Source organism: Narcine bancroftii, chromosome 4 (genome assembly GCF_036971445.1).
Source record: "Narcine bancroftii isolate sNarBan1 chromosome 4, sNarBan1.hap1, whole genome shotgun sequence".
NCBI lineage: Eukaryota > Metazoa > Chordata > Chondrichthyes > Torpediniformes > Narcinidae > Narcine > Narcine bancroftii.
In genome coordinates this window covers 249,945,111-249,963,639 of record NC_091472.1, presented here as the reverse complement: position 1 = coordinate 249,963,639, position 18,529 = coordinate 249,945,111, and the positions used below count along the sequence as shown (strand labels likewise).

The 18,529-nt window shown below is 38.0% G+C and overlaps 1 protein-coding gene and 1 long non-coding RNA gene across 2 annotated transcripts in view; both read right to left on the bottom strand.

The window, feature by feature from the left end:
- The window catches only part of LOC138760089 (uncharacterized), a 28,935-nt gene extending 20,122 nt beyond the window's left edge, over positions 1-8,813 (bottom strand). The window contains exon 1 of the long non-coding RNA XR_011355393.1: positions 8,617-8,813. This is a non-coding gene — a long non-coding RNA (uncharacterized lncRNA). The remainder of the gene's footprint in view (positions 1-8,616) is intronic.
- Positions 8,814-10,743: 1,930 nt separating this feature from the next.
- On the bottom strand, positions 10,744-17,415 carry mstnb (myostatin b). The gene is made up of 3 exons (XM_069934681.1): positions 16,867-17,415; positions 15,100-15,473; positions 10,744-12,302 (listed from the first exon to the last, which is right to left on the bottom strand). Exons 1-3 carry the CDS (start codon positions 17,270-17,272, stop codon positions 11,922-11,924), a joined length of 1,161 nt encoding a protein of 386 aa, XP_069790782.1. The 5' UTR covers positions 17,273-17,415; the 3' UTR covers positions 10,744-11,921.
- Positions 17,416-18,529: the final 1,114 nt, after the last annotated feature.

The following is an 18,529-nucleotide window of genomic DNA, read 5'->3' as shown; positions in this document are numbered from 1 at the left end:
TTCAAATAAAGTATGACCCATGGGCAAAATCCCACTATCTTCATAAATTTAACTCCTACGCAGAGTATGTAACTTAAGAATACGTGTAATTGCAGGTGTTTCAAGAGTAATTTTCTAGCTCTTTAATTTAAGGAGTTGTGCATGTCGTGCGGGCTATTTGGGCCACACACTGTAATAGAAAATAGTTCCAATAACTATTCATAATACTTAGAGTCATTTCACAGCAGGTAAATGCTAACAACTTAATATCAGTGGTTGGTTTAAAAAGGAAGAAAGGGCCGCAGCGAGACACAGGCAATGCCTTTTTAAAATCCGCGTCATTAATAGAAAGAATAGTATCACAGGTCACGTTGGAAGATTAGAACAACCCAATGTCCAAAGCACCTACTCTGCGAATTATTGAGCCAATTAAATTGTTATATGTTATTGCATATCGACTTCCATCATCGAACGAATATAACCATTTATATTATTATTTTGATATATGCAACTACTTTACTGTCCTTCTACCAAAAAAATAATTTTGAGTATTTCCCGGAAGATTCAATAATTTCGGGACTTTTTTCTCTTGTTTGTTAGAAGAATATATACTTCCCAGATCATTGATTTCAAGAAAGCTCTTTAGTGATCTTACATTTAAAAGTTCGATTTGCGTTGCCGTCGGCCTACGTTACATATTTGCGACTAGGATTTACAGTGAAGACGTTTACAAAATAAATTCAATGATCTTGAGTCGAACAAATCAATTTTACATCAAATGATAATGATGTGATCAAAATCAAAAGTTGAAATTCAAGCAGATTACATTGAAAGAAGTATACTTAGCCTCCCAGCCGCCCCCCACCCTCCCCCCCCCCCACACACACACACAATGGAAAAAATGGAAGACCGTTGGGGTGGTCCTCAAAATGAACAAGGTATAATCAGGAAAAGCCAAGGAAATCAGGAACTGTGACTTCTCAGAGTTCCAATTAAATTCTACTCAAACAGGATTCACTGTTGCAATATTTGTTTACAATAACGAACTATTAATCAAATATTGAAACTAAAATGCACATCCCTTTGAAACCTTGGTATTAGAAGACGACAGAATGTATAAAATCCGTACTTATTCCAAAACAATGATTTTCATGCTTAATATTGAAATATCACTTTAATTATAATTTATCTCCCCAAAAAACGGAATCTGTTTCTGACATTATTCATCTGCGTGTGTGATGCACGGAGTTAAGTCTGGATATTAGTTACGTTTAACCCCCATATCTTTGCGATCTAAATACATCCAAAACATATTCCGGAGAAATTAATGGTTCTAGTGGAGTTGTCTTCAAAACCAAATATTTGCTCAGTGGTGTTCGTAATAACTACAGATTTGCCTATCATTTATATGCACATAATAAATATTTCGGATTCAAAAGACGATGTGGCGTAGAATGTATGCGTTCTTCACTGAAGTCGCAACAATTCTGCCCACATGGTATTTTTGACAAGAAATCAAGAACGCTTGGGATCTGGGGCGATGAACCAAACGCCCGATTAATAGAGGGAAAATACTCTCCTGTATATTGGAAACTACTTACCAAAGTGCTCAGTTCCTCACAATGTCCGATTTTGGCAGCGTATCTGATGAGTACCAGTATCTTCTCAAAGCGCTGCTACTAGATGTTCTACAACAAACGCCAAGTCAGCTTCGTAACTGGGGAAGCCAATGTGATAGTCCTCTTTTTCTTTTGCATGAATTCAACACTTACAGAACTGCATTTACTGCAATAGATTGAGTCCAATTTATAGCAATGCTATTTTCAAGAAAATAAATCACTTGTTGACTCGTGGTCATTTGGAGCATTCGCTTTAAGTTGGGGAGGGGGGTTGTTTTAACTATAAAAACCTCAGCTCATCTCGTCGCTGCATTTATGATGTGGACAGGAACTTCTTAAATCGGGAATAACCCTAATAAGTACTCTTTCCCAGTTAATGTTATTTATGATTGTCGTTTTTCACAACATCTTCATATTTAACATTTCACAAGAAACAAGTAAATAGAAAGAAGGTGTAGCAAGTCTTGTGTGGACTTTTCAAATTTTTCAAGAACGATTTTATTCTGTGATGTATTCTCCAGCTGCAGAGTATCTCAGAAAACATCAATGTCGGGTAAACAGACTTGGAGAAAATGTTTGCTTCTCAATTAAATTCAGAATTAGTCATGATTCATGAGCTGTAAGGGTTTTTTTTTAGCATACTGAAGAAGCTTATGACTTTAAAATCAGGTGTTAGCCTTTCAGCTGAATTGAGAAGGCGTCCTTTCCATATTGATAAAGAGAAGATCTCTCCGGGAATTTATGAGTGGGCTTCAACCTGGGTTGCTAAATGAAAGTTATTTAAATATATCAAGTTTGTTCCAACTTAACGGCATGTCAAGAAAGTTTTGGAAATAAGCTTCAGGCGGATAACTAAAATTAATTGTGTTCTCAGTCCGGAAAGAAAAATTACTGCCACCCGCCCCTCCATATGATTGCGATAGGACCCCATGATACAGCAATGATTTTACTATCTGCCTTTCGTGTATCCCATATTAAGCAATAATTGTTCATGGAGATTGTTGCTTTTTTAAATCTAATTCGCGCCTACTAGATAAAACCATGGATAAAGAAAGATTTTTAATAAACTACTTGGCCTCAAACAGTCTTGAAAATATATGGTGGCAAAAACTGTTCAGAACTAAAAAGCTACAAGAGCCCAGGCAGTATGCCAAAGGCCTAATGACTTTTTCTCCAATCAGGTTTTAGCTTTGCCAGAGCCAAAAGAGCCCGTCGCAAAGCCACAATGACATTCTCTGTGATGGTGACCTCTTTTCTATTATCTATCAAAGTGGGAATGTCCTCCTTGATGACTGTCCACATTCATAGGGTCGGCTTCTCGGTGACATCAAGCTTTGCCTCTTCACCATCACTCTCTATCGCTCCGCTGCCTTTATATTGTCAGACGACTCATTTGATATTCGGTCACGGATCAGCCAGGATTTCTTCCAGTTAAACACTGCGAAGAGCCAGCATCTGGCCCCTCGCTAACTATTTAAAATTTACCCCCTTTCGAACCCCCTCTCTCAGACAATTGTCTCCGCTTGAAACAATCTGCAGTCTCACGACACCACCTAGTTTACCCTGAATTTCCGAAACACAAGACGTCCGATCAGAACTTTTGTAACATCATCTACCTTCACCCCATTAATAGCTCAACCTTCACGTAATTAATAGTTCGCCCCTCCACCTCCACCTCATGTAAAATTCCTCCAGGTCATGTAAAATTCCAGATTCTTAGCTTCTCCATTTTTTTTAAATGTCAGTTAATCAACCACCAGTACTTGTATTCTGCGGCAGGTTCAGTTCACTTGTCACCCTAACTTTCGAGTGCCTAGTGTTAACAATTTAGTATTTAATTAAGGATAAGAGGCTGAGATTTTACTTGATTAGGTGAGGATTTCGATGACAGATTATCTTAACTGGATTGGTGGGCAATGGCTAACATTTCAATACACCACCAGTTTTGAGCAAAAGCTGATTCTGAACACAATAGACTTCAGGTCCCCCAGTCCTGCACAATCCTGAAATCCCATCTTCCGCTCCTTTTTATCTTCAAAGATCCTCCTTATAAACTTAATCTTTCCTACTAGCATTCTTCGGTTCAGTTTTTTTTATTCAAATAGAGCGCTGTGATCTGTCTTTAACCACTTTTTGTGTCGTTAATTATAAATTTAATCAGCTCATCAATATTTGTTTTATTTCCCCTCTTACTTTGTTTTTTTGTCTCTCCACAGAACCTGGTCTAATAATACATTAAAATTATGATAAACTTGGTGCTGGACTGAGCCCCATGACACAGCTTTCTCTGAACAAAGATCATACATTGTATGTTCCAGAATATCAGAATTTTTTACAAAAGTGGCAGTAAATAGCATCTTGTAATGAACCATTTGATGTCTTGTAGACTTTCCAATGGTTACAAAAGTAAAACAAGAATGTTTGACTAGTTTATCTACATGTGCATCCTTTATAATCTGAATGGACAATAAATTTTAAAAAGAGCACACCAAACACAAATATTTTAAATCAGGCTCAACATATTGTACTTTGTGGAATATTTAATTATTTAAAATAAAATGTTATAAAATAATTGCTTGAATTTCATCAGATTGACAAAGTAATGGTAAGGTAGGTCACTTCTGAATCCCAAGGACATTGTAGTATTGATGCTGGGGTAATTCAGGCAGTAATTGTTTTATTGCAACCTCAACTATCAACTCCTGTGGAAACCTGAGATGGGCAAAGAGAAAAGAAGTGCTGTGCTCAATGTATTTCTCAGATTGAGCTTTCTTCGGTTTTCAATTTAAAATGTTGATTGCATTCCTTTAAGACTATAAGGAATTGTTTACATTTCCATTGTCAACCAATTCTAAGAAGTTTTAACCGTCCTCAGTCAACTTAAAGAATGAACTACTCAACAGAAATTATTTGTAATATTTAAAAATCTGTTTTCATCTAGATATTTTATATAGATGGTTCACCAAATTCCATTTCACTGTGTAATCTGAAGATTTTCAGTATTATTAATTTAAAATCTGTAAATGTATGAGATGAATAATTTTCTCATGATAAGTGATGTAACAATCTGGAATAACATTTTTCAAGGAAATTACTAATTTATTTTCACAGACTGAAAATCTTTTCTTGAAAAAGTGCGCCAAGAATAATCTTATATAAGAAAACATGTTTTGATGCAACAGCACTCTTAGGGTCTTATTGCAATACTTGAATGTTATTGTTTCTTTTTGGGATGACTAACTCTATGTTTTGTTTGTTGTTGGTAACATGGTTTCATCAAATGTAATGATTTCAAGTCCATTTTGTTTCTTGTTATTATGGGAACCAAGATAACTAAGGAACATTGTAAAAAAAATCTTCAACTGTACATTGAACTCAAAGAATTCTTAGAAAAAAAAAGTTCCATGACCAGGTACAGATAAAGGAAATTGGAAGAAGAATAAAGTCTAATTCATTGTTGATATCAAATATTATCATTTGCTGATGTTATTATATGCAAGAAGTCAATTCTAAAGGCCAAGGCTATTAGATTTTGGATTTATTGTCATTGTATATACATGACATCACATCCAACACTGAGATTCTTTTTCCTGTAGGTGAGACAGAATTACTGCATATTGGTAGTGCAAAAAAAGCTGTATTCAATGTACACATGTAAACAAATAAAGAAGAGTAAATAAACTGTGCAATACAAAGAGAAAAAAAATCAATAAAGTGCAAAACTAAGAGCCCTTAAATGAGTCCGTGATTCAGTTTATTGTTGAGGCGTCTGATGGTGGAGAGGCAGCAGCTGTTCCTGAAGCTTGGTGGTGTGAGTTTTGTGGCACTTATACTTCTTTCATGATGGTAGCAGTGAGAACAGAGCCTGTCCTGGGTGGTGTGGTGTGGATCCTTGATGATTGAAATATATTAAAAATTATACTTAGGCAGCCATGAACAATTATTGCTTTATTATATCCTTTATCAAGCATGAATTATTAAGCCATTTCTTATCCAGAGAACTGATACTACAGAACATCAAGACACTTTAACACTCGTGCATACACCAGAGCTGCTAGCAGCACACACCCCGCTACAAATTGATTGATCTAACAATGCATGAATTTTTTTAAAAATTGAAATTGCTGGAAAGCAGAAATAATAACAAAAACTGCTGAAAACACTCACAGATCAGTAAGCAACTGTAGGAAGAGACAAAGAACTAATGTTTGAGCAGACAATCCTTTATCTGTTTCATTACCTCCCTGCACATATTGAACTCACAGAACTTGAGTGAAATTAATGTAAATATGGACTGCTCTGGTTTCTTCATAACTCTAAGTGCCTTTGAGCACTTACATATGCTACACAATCTTAAATATGTGACTACACATATTCTGGGATATGGCACTTTATATAGCTATATTCCCTGACCTGCGACATCAGCCAGAAAACCAAATCTCAATTTTAAAATTGTGACGCTTGATCCCTAGAGTCTCAACCTGATTTATCTCTGAAAACTCTTTTCACTTTAAACTCAAAGGTATTTTTCATCATTCAATTTTGTCCATTGACTGTGCCCAGTTCTTAATCTTTCATTTATTTTGATTTATTTGCCCCATTGTTCCAGACACCTTCAAATTGCAGAGTTTTGTCAATACAAGTCTTCTTTGTCCTCTTCCAAGATGCTCAATTAAGTCCAGCTCTCTCATCAAGCATAGATAGATTTTCTAATATTTTATTACATGTTTCACTATTGAATTAACATTAGTGTTAAGTTCCTTTGTCTATGGTACTACATTAAATATGATATATAAAACAAATAGTTATGGTTATGGATGGATGCAAAAAATACATAATTTAATATATCCTACTCAGAACAGTACCAACAAGTTCCTATATACATGCAATAAAAAACAATTATCCAGAGTGTTGGCACATGGTCTATTAAATTCTGGAACTTAATCCAAATCTGGTAAAAAAAAACAAATGAATAATATCCCACTGGTCAGCCCAAATATAAAGCCCAGGGGTGCAAAGTATAAAACCACCCATATAACCTAATATTTGTCTCCTCAAGTTTGGCTGATCAGCTTCTGGTCCCAATTCCACTTCCATGCAAGTTCCACATCGCCCTAAAATCCCCAAAAATATATCTACATCCTCTTTGCCATCTGTAACCCCCTTGGGAAGAGAATACCAGATATTCACCACCCTCTGTGAGAAGAAATTCCAGCTTTGATTCATTGATTGCCATTCTACCTTTGTTCGCTTGATTTTTTCCATGGAGTTGAAATAATTTTGTAGCTTATGCAAGCTTTTGCCTGCTTCTAGGCTGTTCTGGATGAGATCTGTTGTTATTTGATGCTGCCACAGAGTTCCAAAGTTGGAAAAAAATTCTGACAATACCCAATTATACAAGGCTTAAGAAAAAAAGGTATTTAAAAGGATGAAACCAATTTGTTTCCATTCTCCTTACTGAGAAAAATCAGAATGCACACTGGATTATTGGCAAGTGCAGATTTTAGCAGTGTCTACAGGGATGGATACATGGCTGTATGAATCCACTGCAACTGAGAGAGCAGACAAACAACCTGTTTCCAGAGAGTGCCAATATTTCTCTGCAAAGAACTGCCAAAAGTTATCTGAGAATGCTGAAGGTTAGTTTGGTCTCCAGTTTTATGTGTCCCTTAGGAAAAATGTGCTTTTCACCAATTGGCACCTCACCAAACTAGCAAAATGAGATTACAAGCTCAATGAGGGGAAGAGAGATAGAAGTTTTAAGTGGTTTACAAAAGTCCTGATAGTCAATATATTATTACCTGTGTGACATTTACAACCCCAACAGAAAACAATTAGATTTATTATTTAAAAAATCTTCTCAATCCATTTTCTTCTGTGAATTGTATTTTATGAATTTTAAATTTTAAGTGATTGTAAACATTTCATTCCTTTAGTACAAAACTGAACTTAACAGACATGAACAAAATTGTATTACTAAGAGTAAAAACACAGAAATGGTGAAGGAACTCAATAGGTCTCGCAGAATCCATAGGAGGTAAAGATCTATACCTGACATTTCGGGCCTAAGCCCTTCTTCGAGGTTTGTGTAAAAAGCAGGCAGGCACCTGAATTAAAAGGCTGAGGAGAAGGAAATAAAGAGCAAGGGGAGGAGCACAGGCCAACAGATAAGGGACATAATTTGGACATTGGACATAAATTGGAGGACAGGAGAAAGGTTGTGTTCCTCCAGCATTTCTGTGTTTTCACTACAATCACAGTGTCTGCAGACTTCTTTACCAGGAGTAAATCTAAGTTTTGAATTGAGCACCCAAGCAAATGAAAATAAAACATTTTAACTACAGAACAAATATTTGCCTCTAAAATCTATACTACTCAAATTTTAATGAACACTTTTTGTTATAAAAAAAGCAGAACAATAATGTTGTTACGCCATTTAACAATATATAGGGAAATGGTGCGTCTCCACTTTGACTTCAAATCTACCATTGCAAACCTGTATCTTAAACTTCAACAGGCGATGCTTTCACATTTTAATCATTTATGTTTATCCACTTATCGCCCCCAGGTTTTTTTTTAATTACCAATCTCTTCAATCTCTGTCCTCTTGTTACCAATCCTAAAGTTTCTTTTTACTTAGTCTATTTAAAACCATCATGTCTTTAAATATCTCCTTCAAATCTGCTTTTTGCCATCCCTGTTCCAAGAATAACCCCAGTTCTCCGTTCCATCTGTAATGCTAACATCTCATTCCTCCATTCATTTGACTAACTCCCTTCTGCACTTCTTCCAAAGCCTTCACATCCTTCTTTAGTTACAAAGTGATTTTATTACAGCTCCCCCGTGAACATATGAATTGTACCAAAGTAATGTAGGAAGTAGACCTCTCTCTTGGAAGTAGAAATAACAGAATCTCAACACTTTACATTTGTGAGTAGCAAGTATCCCCTCGAAGGTTCAAGTAAAGAACAGAAATGCATTCATCAACTGTCTACATTTAGCAACCGTCTTCACTTACCCTCTTAAGTCGTGTCAGTAAGGCACTTGGCAAAGCTAAGCCCCAAATCTGATAGCTCCTAGATGCCTTTCCTTTTGAGGGCACCACGTGAGGGCAGTCGATGGGCAGAAACGCACGCCAGCAGATACGACGCCATCATTTGGACGACATCATCCATGGGAGCACGTGGTACGCGTCACTCCCCCGCGCCCTGATCTCGAGCTGGCATCGACGGGATGGTGGGTGCTCACGAGTTAGGGATCGCCCGCACCTTCTGCCCTCTCCCGCCCCCGCACGCGGAGCAGGTGGCCCCCGCGCCTTCAGGAGGGTGCACGCCGCGAGCGCGGGCGAGGAGCGGGAGGATGACCGCCCTGATTGGAGGGGGGGGGGGGCGAGCTGCCGCTGTGTTTGGCGGGCGGGGACCCTGCTGAGGATGCGTGCGCTGTTCGTCACCAATGTCCGCGTGCCTGTAACTCGACGCCAATGGCGCTGAGTGGTTATTCCGCTCATCCAAGCCTGAGTACGGTGCTTAAAAGTTTATTTTTACCTGACGGAATCATTAATCTGTCGGGACTGTGCAGGGCACACGCCGCGTCTGGAGAGGCGAAGGAAATATCCAAATGAAAGAAGTACCGCAAGTAAATGGGTCAATTATATTGGTTCACATTCAGAAGGGTAACGGCAGGTTACACTAGAAGCTAATAAGATTTGCACAAAAGAAGAGCAATATATTGGGAGGTTGGGGGGGGGGGGGGGGTTCCAAGAAGACAAGGGAACTACTTGATCAGGAGAGAGGTGATAAGTGCCTTAAGGAATTGTAGTGACAGGAATGATAGGTGTCTCCAAATCTGAAAAAAAACATTGCTTGTTATTGTGCACCTGAGGAGTTTGCACCTTCGTGTTCGTATTCAACGCAAAGTCAATGCAATGGACCGGTGAGATCATAGAAGTTGGCTTTCAAAATGTTGGCACGTGATGAGATCTTATAATTTCTTGAGTTATCTTTGTGGTCAAAGTTGGGAATTCAGTCAACCCAACAGGAGCATTGCTGATAACCCTTTGACCCACCGGCTCTTGCAGGGGTGGCAGTGGGTCATCAATATTGTCAAACCTTTGGTTACACGGAAGAAGGATTGATACATTTCGCTTCTGAGTGAGTTGCTGTGATGGCATCTGACTATATTTAAGAATCACAAACTATCTGTAGAAAGCTATTGAATCGCTCCCCCCCCCCCCGCCCCTCCCCCAATTCACGCACTAATTTAGCAGTTAATGTCAGTTCTGGCCAAATAAATTCCTGGAGGTTTTCTCAGCCGACCACCTCTTCCCATTACCAGGCCCAAGCGATCTTTTCTTCCATCTCCAGTATTTTTTTCGAACTTGAAAGGGAACATGATTAATGGCATTAGAAGAGCGGGAAAACATACTTCCCTTTAGATTACTAATAGTGATGTCCAGAGGATTTATTCCTCGAAACCAAAACGATTCTGGAGGTTGGCAACCCAATCTGAGAGTATACATTGTAAACTATGTGAACGAATAAATTGGAATCTGTTTATTTATGTTGTCTGCTGGTTTCCATTACCACTTCCGAACTTACTGTAGTTGTTTATTGTCTGACTACCATTTAAAAGCATGAAGTCGACACTAAGTAAAAAAAAACATTATTTTTTTTACATATCATAACCTCTGTTATAAACTAATACTCGTATTGTTAATATAACGTACAATTGTCATCAATTTAGGTCGTCGTTGTCATTTTATTCTATCAATGATCTAGAGCTGAGCTTCGATTCAAATCCCCTTTCTCCCTTCCAAAAATGGTCAGAAAATCAATTGGCACGACGGTGAAATTATGCGTAGATCCACTTTGCGTATGTTAGTGTAAATTAACTGTCGGTGAGTGTGTTGATGGAAAATTTATCAGTATATTCAGAGGTATTCAGACAATTTAATCAGATTTTCTTCCAAGAGTGAATGAAGGGAAAGAGCTGCAACTGATTTGACTAAGTGTTGAACGAAACCCTCACAATGCACACACTTGATCTTCCATGCAGGATTCGAAAACACAATTTTCAGATAAAAATCAAAATATCTCGCAAAATTATAAGTTGTAAAGTTGTATATTTAATAAAATAATTGCTTTTAACGTGAATGATATAATGACCCGAGCTGAATAATGTACAAAGTTGATTCTGTACAATATTTTATTCTTCATGAGTCTCTATTCTGCCATCAGCCACTGCTTCTTGCACTTCAAAGTGCGCCAGTATGTTGCTCATAATCCGCACAAGTGATCAGCCCCTTTCCTTTATATTGTCTTCTCTCGTGTGTTGTCTGTCATGTATTTTATTTGAGATACAGCAAAAGCAAGCACCTTTAATCATTGAGCACGTAACGTAAGTTGTATCAAATGTTGCTCTCCATTGACATGTTATATCAACGTGGAAAAAAAATGAAAAGAAAAAAAAAAGAACATTTACAAAATGAATGTCATGAACACATTATTCAACGAACAAAGCAGTCTAATCAAATTCAGTTTTTACAACTTCGTAGCAACCAATTCAGTTCTCTCTATTGGCTTGCCATAGTGCAAACTGTAACGTTGCCAAGGCAGAATTCAAACAGGGTCTTAACATTTAACAGACTTGTGGTTTTCCTGTGTCTTTTGCCTTAAACATTGTCCACAGACATAGTGCTTTTGTTAGCTTCGAAAGAGTCCATCTTTCCCGTAATGCCAATGCATTAAATTCAAGTTTAGAGTGGTTCAGACGACATGATAATGTAAATGCTCTGTTGATCTGAACCAAGAGTTAAATATTGAAGTCAAACATTATTATCTGTGTTGCAAATACACGAATACAGTTTATATCTTGGCTGATGCTCAGGTAACACTTTGGGGGAGTGAAGTGTCAAGTCTATGTCAGAAAACTTCTGAACTCGTTTTAAACACATGCAATGACAACTTTTTTCTATACACTGGAAACGCCTTCTACCTTTAATTAATTCGTCAAATTTGGAATTGAAATTGTTCGCAGATTTGGATGGCTTTATATGAGATGTTGTGTCCTTGCTAGAAATGTATACTCGCTCCTGCTTTTTTTTTGAAATGGAATAATGAGACCAAGCCGTTGAATTAATTGGGTGTGTTGGAATCTCGCTGTTCTTGTTCGGCCCATGTTATTCATTTCTTTTGGGGGAGCGTATACAAATACAATCTCTTCTTTGCTTATTGCACAGTATTGGGTGATGCAGAAAATCGTTGGCACGACCGTATTTCGCACGTCCAATTGTAGGGACGCATCCTCCTGTCTTTTTGGTCGTTCTCAGGAACAGCCACAACGATCCACTACCATCGCTGGGATTTTTCCATAGATGATTTGTTCTCTTCCGTTGAAATATAACATATTTATAGGCGACATCTTCGTCGGGGTGCAGCAAGGCCCCGCCGAACCCCTAGGGTTGGCCTGCTGTACAAGGTGAGTGTGGGGAAATTTTTGCAGGAACATGTACTCGCATTGTCCTGAGCAGTAATTGGCTTTGTATCTCTTGGGCGCTATAATCCAGTCCCAGCCGAAGGCCTCAAAATCCACGGTGAGGGGATAACGGCAGCATCGCGATTCAGTTGAGTGCTCATCACAGTCAAGCCCAAGATTCCTTCTAGATCTTTTTGATGTTTCTGTTACCTTTACTTCGAGAAAAGGTTGCTGTTGAGGGGGGGGGGGGGTGGGGGGAAACGAAACGATGTCATAGGAGACTCCAATAATTGAACGCTTTGGGAACAGCAGAAAGAAAATACAAAATTACATTTCTTTCCTCCCTCATAGTTCAGAGGAGCTTTTCTGGTTTTCATTCCCGCATAAAACAGCATATAATCCGCAAAAGCAGCTGAGGGAATTAGACATTTTTGAGCAGAAGTTAAACACAGGAGATCCCATGAAGTGTTCAAGGTGTTGAGTGATAGGACAATAAACGTTCCTTCGGTAACTGGCAATAACTTAATGTCTGCTGAGACGTTTATGTGTGTACAAAATCAGAAGTGTCGTGTGAATTGTATTTGAAGTCATCAAGTACTGATTATTGAGCTATTTAATGACCAATTTTTCCTTCCTAATCTGACAAAATGTTTATGTTTCGTCTGATTTGGATATTCGTGCCAGCTAATGTCAACCATCCCTTTCATTCTTGGGACAGAACAGCTCTTTTACCAGTTTATAAAACATATTCAATCTTGTCTTCGAAAATTCTGTGAAATGCATAAAAATTAAAAAGAAAGAGCAGGAAGACGGGCCCTTTTCATTTGATGCAATTTTTAGCTAAAACGAATTGGGAATTTTACTCTAGTAATATTCAAATTCTCAAAGTCAGTAAACAAATGCTGCCTAAACTTTTGTTTAAAACATTTTCATTGAACCTATGAGCTCCCCTTTCCTTTTAGAGTAACTTTTCTTCGTCAAGTTGAATTCCGAAATGGCATTGATTTTATAAACGGGTGAGGTTAGGAAAATAGATTAACAGATCATGGGATCCTTCGTTCATATAACATCATCACGGATTGCACTGATGGAAACTGGAATATGGGTGCATCCTGACATTTGAAAGTCTCATTATTAAAATGTGCTAGGAACTAATTTATGTTTCTTTTTCAAAAAAACGAACTCAGTTTGCCGGTTTCATAATTCATGCGGAAGACAATTTTGATTCTTGTTCTTGTAGAACAAGGATAACTGGAAATATTTCCATTGCTTTGCACTTTAACAATCTCAGTGCATCTTCCATCATCCATCCTTAGGCCGCAAATAATCACTTATTCAATCAGATTGCAGTCATCTAAAAAAAATAAATTGAGCGCCCTCACTTGGACAATTTCTTGTTCAGATAACTATCTGGCAGTTCCTGGAATGTCGAGATTTGTGATGTCATGAGGAACCCTTCCTGTGAAACTTATGTACTTGCTTCTTCTCTTCAAGAACCACACAAGAAATCATATCGGGACATAAATGGGAAAGTTTCTGACCTTTCCTCTGAGTATGAATGTGACGTTTGATAACTTCTGTTGAACGTAAGTGATATGGTATGGGAAATAATCCTGGTTTAAATGCCTTTAGCGGTATAAATAAAAACAGAATCATTTTGAATTTGTAAATTAGTATTTTTTTCAAGTAATCATACATAATGCTTTCCTGAAAACTGTTATTCAAACGTTCATTGCTCTTTCAATATCTATTTTAGTTTATTTTCCTCTCGTTCGTGTTTTGTTGCCAAAAAGATCAGTGCTCAAAATAGGCTTTTTGTGCCATTGCAGTGAAACAGCATGAATTTCGTCCCAAATTGTGTTTGCCAAGTACAATGAGGAAAAAAAATGGAAACTATACAGCTCACATTGTTCATGTTTTGCATAATTGGTAGTAAAGAATTTCTTAATAATTAACCAGAGCCATTTCTATAATAAATCAGCACTAAACAAAGTCAAAACGTCCCCCCCCCCACCCCCCCATGGTATATTGATATATGCCCTCAGAATATTCTATTAAAGGTCTTTCTGTGACATCGAAGGATTAAAAACTTAAGAATGTTGAAATCTTCAACATTTTCATATGGTTTAAACGTTTTAAAATAGCCAAATGTATTCAAAATGGCTAAATTTATTTTAGTCCACCCTGCCAAAAGTGCACTCAGACTGTATTAAAGTTACTGTACTTTTGATAGTAGGAAGGGGGTTATCCTTTCCTTTGGGGTTAGTACTTCTTCACAAACCAGGGAAGCTTTCAACACAGTTCATCTACTTTTAATTGTCTATTGGGTATGCCCAAAATTTCATAAGATTAAGAATGTAAGGAAGCAGTGGAAAATTGTTACATTTGCAAGCATATATTAGTTTGCCATTTACTATTTATCAATGCGATATGAAAGAAAAATGTTAATTTCAGATTATTTTTGACATAAATTTAGTTTTAAGTATAAATATTGTCTCGGATATCCCGCGGCAAATTATCAGAATAAACCATTTTATTTAATTTTGACCTTGTTTGGTTAAAATTGGAAATGTGCTGCCATGCCCGTTTTCCTCTGTCCCCATTTTCTAAAGTTACAATAAACCAAGATGCCAAAGATGCGTTTATTGAATGAACAGTAGCACGATTCTAAGCGCTTGCTTTATTTGATTTAATCTACCTAAGTTTATAGCAAGTGAAAACATCGAAATTTGTGAATGAGTAACAAAACGTCTGTGAAGTTATGGGCAAAAAAAATCCTTCACTCAAATCATAAGGCCCTTGAATATGTCTGCAAGTCCGTTTAATACTATTGAGTAACAGGGCATTACCTGACGACCTAAAGTCAAGAACATTCCAAAGTAAATCACGGTACCTTTAAGTATTTTTTTTAACATATGAATAATTTTCATTACATCGGCCAATAAATGTTTGGCATGCAATGGGCGTTTATGAACTGATATTGTAGAGGTTACGGCGCGCTAGTTGTTTCAAATAGAATACCGCTTACCAATCCTTCCTCCCCCACTCCCGGGGAGGTGACAGCCAGGTCGAGTCGGTTGATATCAGATGCATTGATTTGGATGCCCCAGTTCGATTCGGGTTGCTTGAGCCAGTTCTGCAGTACGCGTTTGAAGTCTATACTTTGCCAGTGGCCAGTGCCGGAGTTAATGTCGAATTTTAAGGAGCGAATTGGGGTGTGATTCGTCCATTCCTGCCCCACTGGCTTTAGTCGAAGAATCTGCATAAAAACCGTTGTGGTTTGTTTCACCGGTCGCAGGTATATCCAGAGATGGGCTTTGACGACTTTATTGAACTGCATTTTGGGACTGATCTTGAAGGAACAGCATTTCGGTTTGTCATCAACTTGGACGCTAGGTTCGGCTTTAAAAAAAAAAGTTTAAATAATCCACATGAATGTTGTGGCTTTATCCCTTTCTACAAAAACCACGTTTTAAAATCAACTAAGCATAACAATTTACACGCAGTGAAATCGCAAGTTGTTGGTTACCCGTTACCTTCGATAAGGATAATAAAGGGAATTAAAATGACACGCGTACAATTGAATAATATTTCGGATTTAGGAAAACAAGCCTTTAGTACAATCTCAACTTTTATTAATGGAAGAAAGGTAACGCTGCTGAATTATGTGGGAAAGTGCTCAGATTAACACTTTTCACTTACAGAATAGTTACTCTTACTTGGGACAAGATTTGTGTGTCACTTTGACAATCCTTTCTTTGAACACTTTGAGTTCCACCATAAATTGCTCTCAAACTTATCTCTCCGAGTGCGTATCAATCCTTCATTTTTTTTTTGCAGATGTAGCATTTAGTATCCAACGCAGGCTGACAGAGCACTTAGGCAGCTGCAGTTACCCGTCACATGCTTTGCAGTTAAAATGACCCTCATGACACACTGAGGTCATGACACCATTTGCTAGTAGCTATTAAGTTATTCCTCTACAATGAACACTAATATGCCTTTGGGACAATAGAATCTTTCTTTCCCACTCTCGGCATGAGGAGAAGCATAAAATGTTGTTTTGGAAAGAGTGATGTAAAGCTGAAGTGCTTGAAGTTAGAATATAAATTGTTCAAATACGTAATTAAAGTTATTTCTGAAAGCTCGCGTAATCCTCATTAATTACATTCATTTGTTTCACAGCAATAGCTTCTGAGACAGTTTGCAAGGGCCTAACTCGGCTAAGGTTCATAGGTCACCTAGAGTGACTTATAATTTCTCCTCAACTAAAATATAATTTGATAGAACAAACTTAGTTTTGCGTTGATGGCTCATTTAAAATGGTGCTTTTATTGTCCTATTTCCTAAGTTTCAGGTGTACAGGAAATATAAACTGTTGCTAGTTAAAATGTCCTGGCTTAACTCCAACAGAGCGTGTTTGTGAATTCTTCTGAACAGCTATAACGTGGACAAATAAAGATTCTTTTTTCCTTAAAGTTTACACTGCTCGTTAAGTGAGTTACGACCTTAGTATGTTGGTGCGTATTGTAAAGGAAAGGGAAGCCCTTTGGAAACAGAATAGATGAAAAGATCACAATGAGGTCGCGATTTCCATGGCTAATAAAATCTTTGTCGTGCCGTTTGCTTTAAGTGCAACTCACATAATAACCTACAACCAGTGATATTAGTCTATCAATTCAGAGGAAAAAGGTGTAAACATTATGGCAGCACACAAACTGGAATGTTGAATCACATCAGTTGTTATTTACAGAAAATAGTTTGTTTACTACTGAAATGTTACTGGCCTACTTACGCTCTGTGGCCATGGTGATGAGAGTTTCGGTGGTAGCATGGTAATCGTCCTCTTCTAACAGGGCATCATTATTATCATCTCCTTGAATATCATATTGATCAAGTAACCGTTGCAGAGGAGGAGCTTTCGGTAAAAGTTGGTTCACTGTATCCCGGCTAATGTTGGGTGCTTCCTTGAGGCGTAGTTTGCTCAGAATTTGCGATTTGATGGACTCCAGTCTCAGTGCTTTATTCTCCTTCCTCCACCTGCAAGCTGAACACTCGGACACGTTATAGTCACTCTCTGGCCCTTTTTCCAGCGATTCCGTTTTAATGTCTGTCAGATTCGCGTGCGCACCATCTCTGCCACCTCCTCGAGCCAGTGCACCAAAGAGAGCCAGGTAAACGAGCAGTTGTGATGCTTGCATGTTCCCAAGTCTTCTGCTGGATTCTCTTCTGCTTACAGTTAAATGTGTGTTAGAGGCTGCTGGGCTGGGATATGGCCAAGCGCACTGGTAAATCTCATATATTCCAACACGGCTTTTTATACTACAACTTTGGCCACACTATTGTGTCGTAAAAATCAACGATTGGCTGCTGTGCCAACAAAGAATCTAGCTGTCAGAACTGAGAGCTTTCTCTGTCACTCACACCCAACGTAGCGTCATTATTTTCAACTTCGCTCGTGTGTTTATCCCTCCTGTTTATTCCAAGGAACGATAGCCGAAACAATTCACACAAAGCATGGTATGTCGGTCACCTTTCCGCGCATTCAGTGAGTTTGTTAGGACCCAGAACGCCAGATCTCACGAATCCCTGCTGCTAAGCGTAATATGTAGTAGTTTTTGTTCCCAATTTTCTACAGCTTTCGCTCAACCTCTTACCCCAGTTGTAACGAATTCATTCTCAGACACGCAATCTCATCTCACTTTCTCTCCCAAAGTGAATATGAGATGTTGTCTTCTGAAAGCTCGTCCTCGTTTAGTGGATGGTTAAAACAAATAGTTGGGTATTATTTGAGAACTCCCCTAATTTTTAACCATCATCTCTCACTTCGGTTGATTAAAATCCGATCAAAACTCATGAAAGTGAAACGAGGACATCTATTAACTATTTCAAGTTGATAGTTTTTCTAAGCAATCTTTGGCGGGTTTACTTTGGCGCCCTTTAACTTAGAAGACATGAGAGCTCCAGATAGTCACGATTCAAATAGAAAGGTAAAGTTAATTTTATTCAGCTTCTTTGGAAAATTAGCTGTTAATTGCAGCATTTGTTGACACGGAAAATAAAACAAATTCAACATGTGGCATCCAAAACACAAGAACCCTCATATATCAAACTCAATTTCTTACAATAAATTGATGTTTAAGTAGCTCTTGAATAAGCGCAACGTTTTAAAAATGGTTTCAAATATAGATGAATGACATCTAATGCATTTTCCTCACAAGGGCGCACTGAGTTTGGCGATGATAAAAGTGTGGCACTGAAGCAAAATTCTCCACGACGGTCTGGACTGCGCATCTATCGTGCATGAACACTACGCAGTTTGGAGTCGAACATTAAGTGCTGTCAAATGGCTGATCTGCTATACTTATGGTTCCGAACATATTGATCGGAACAACTTAAATGCCCCTGAGAAATCCTCTACTGGTAATAAATTTACACCTCCTTTCAGTCTGAACACA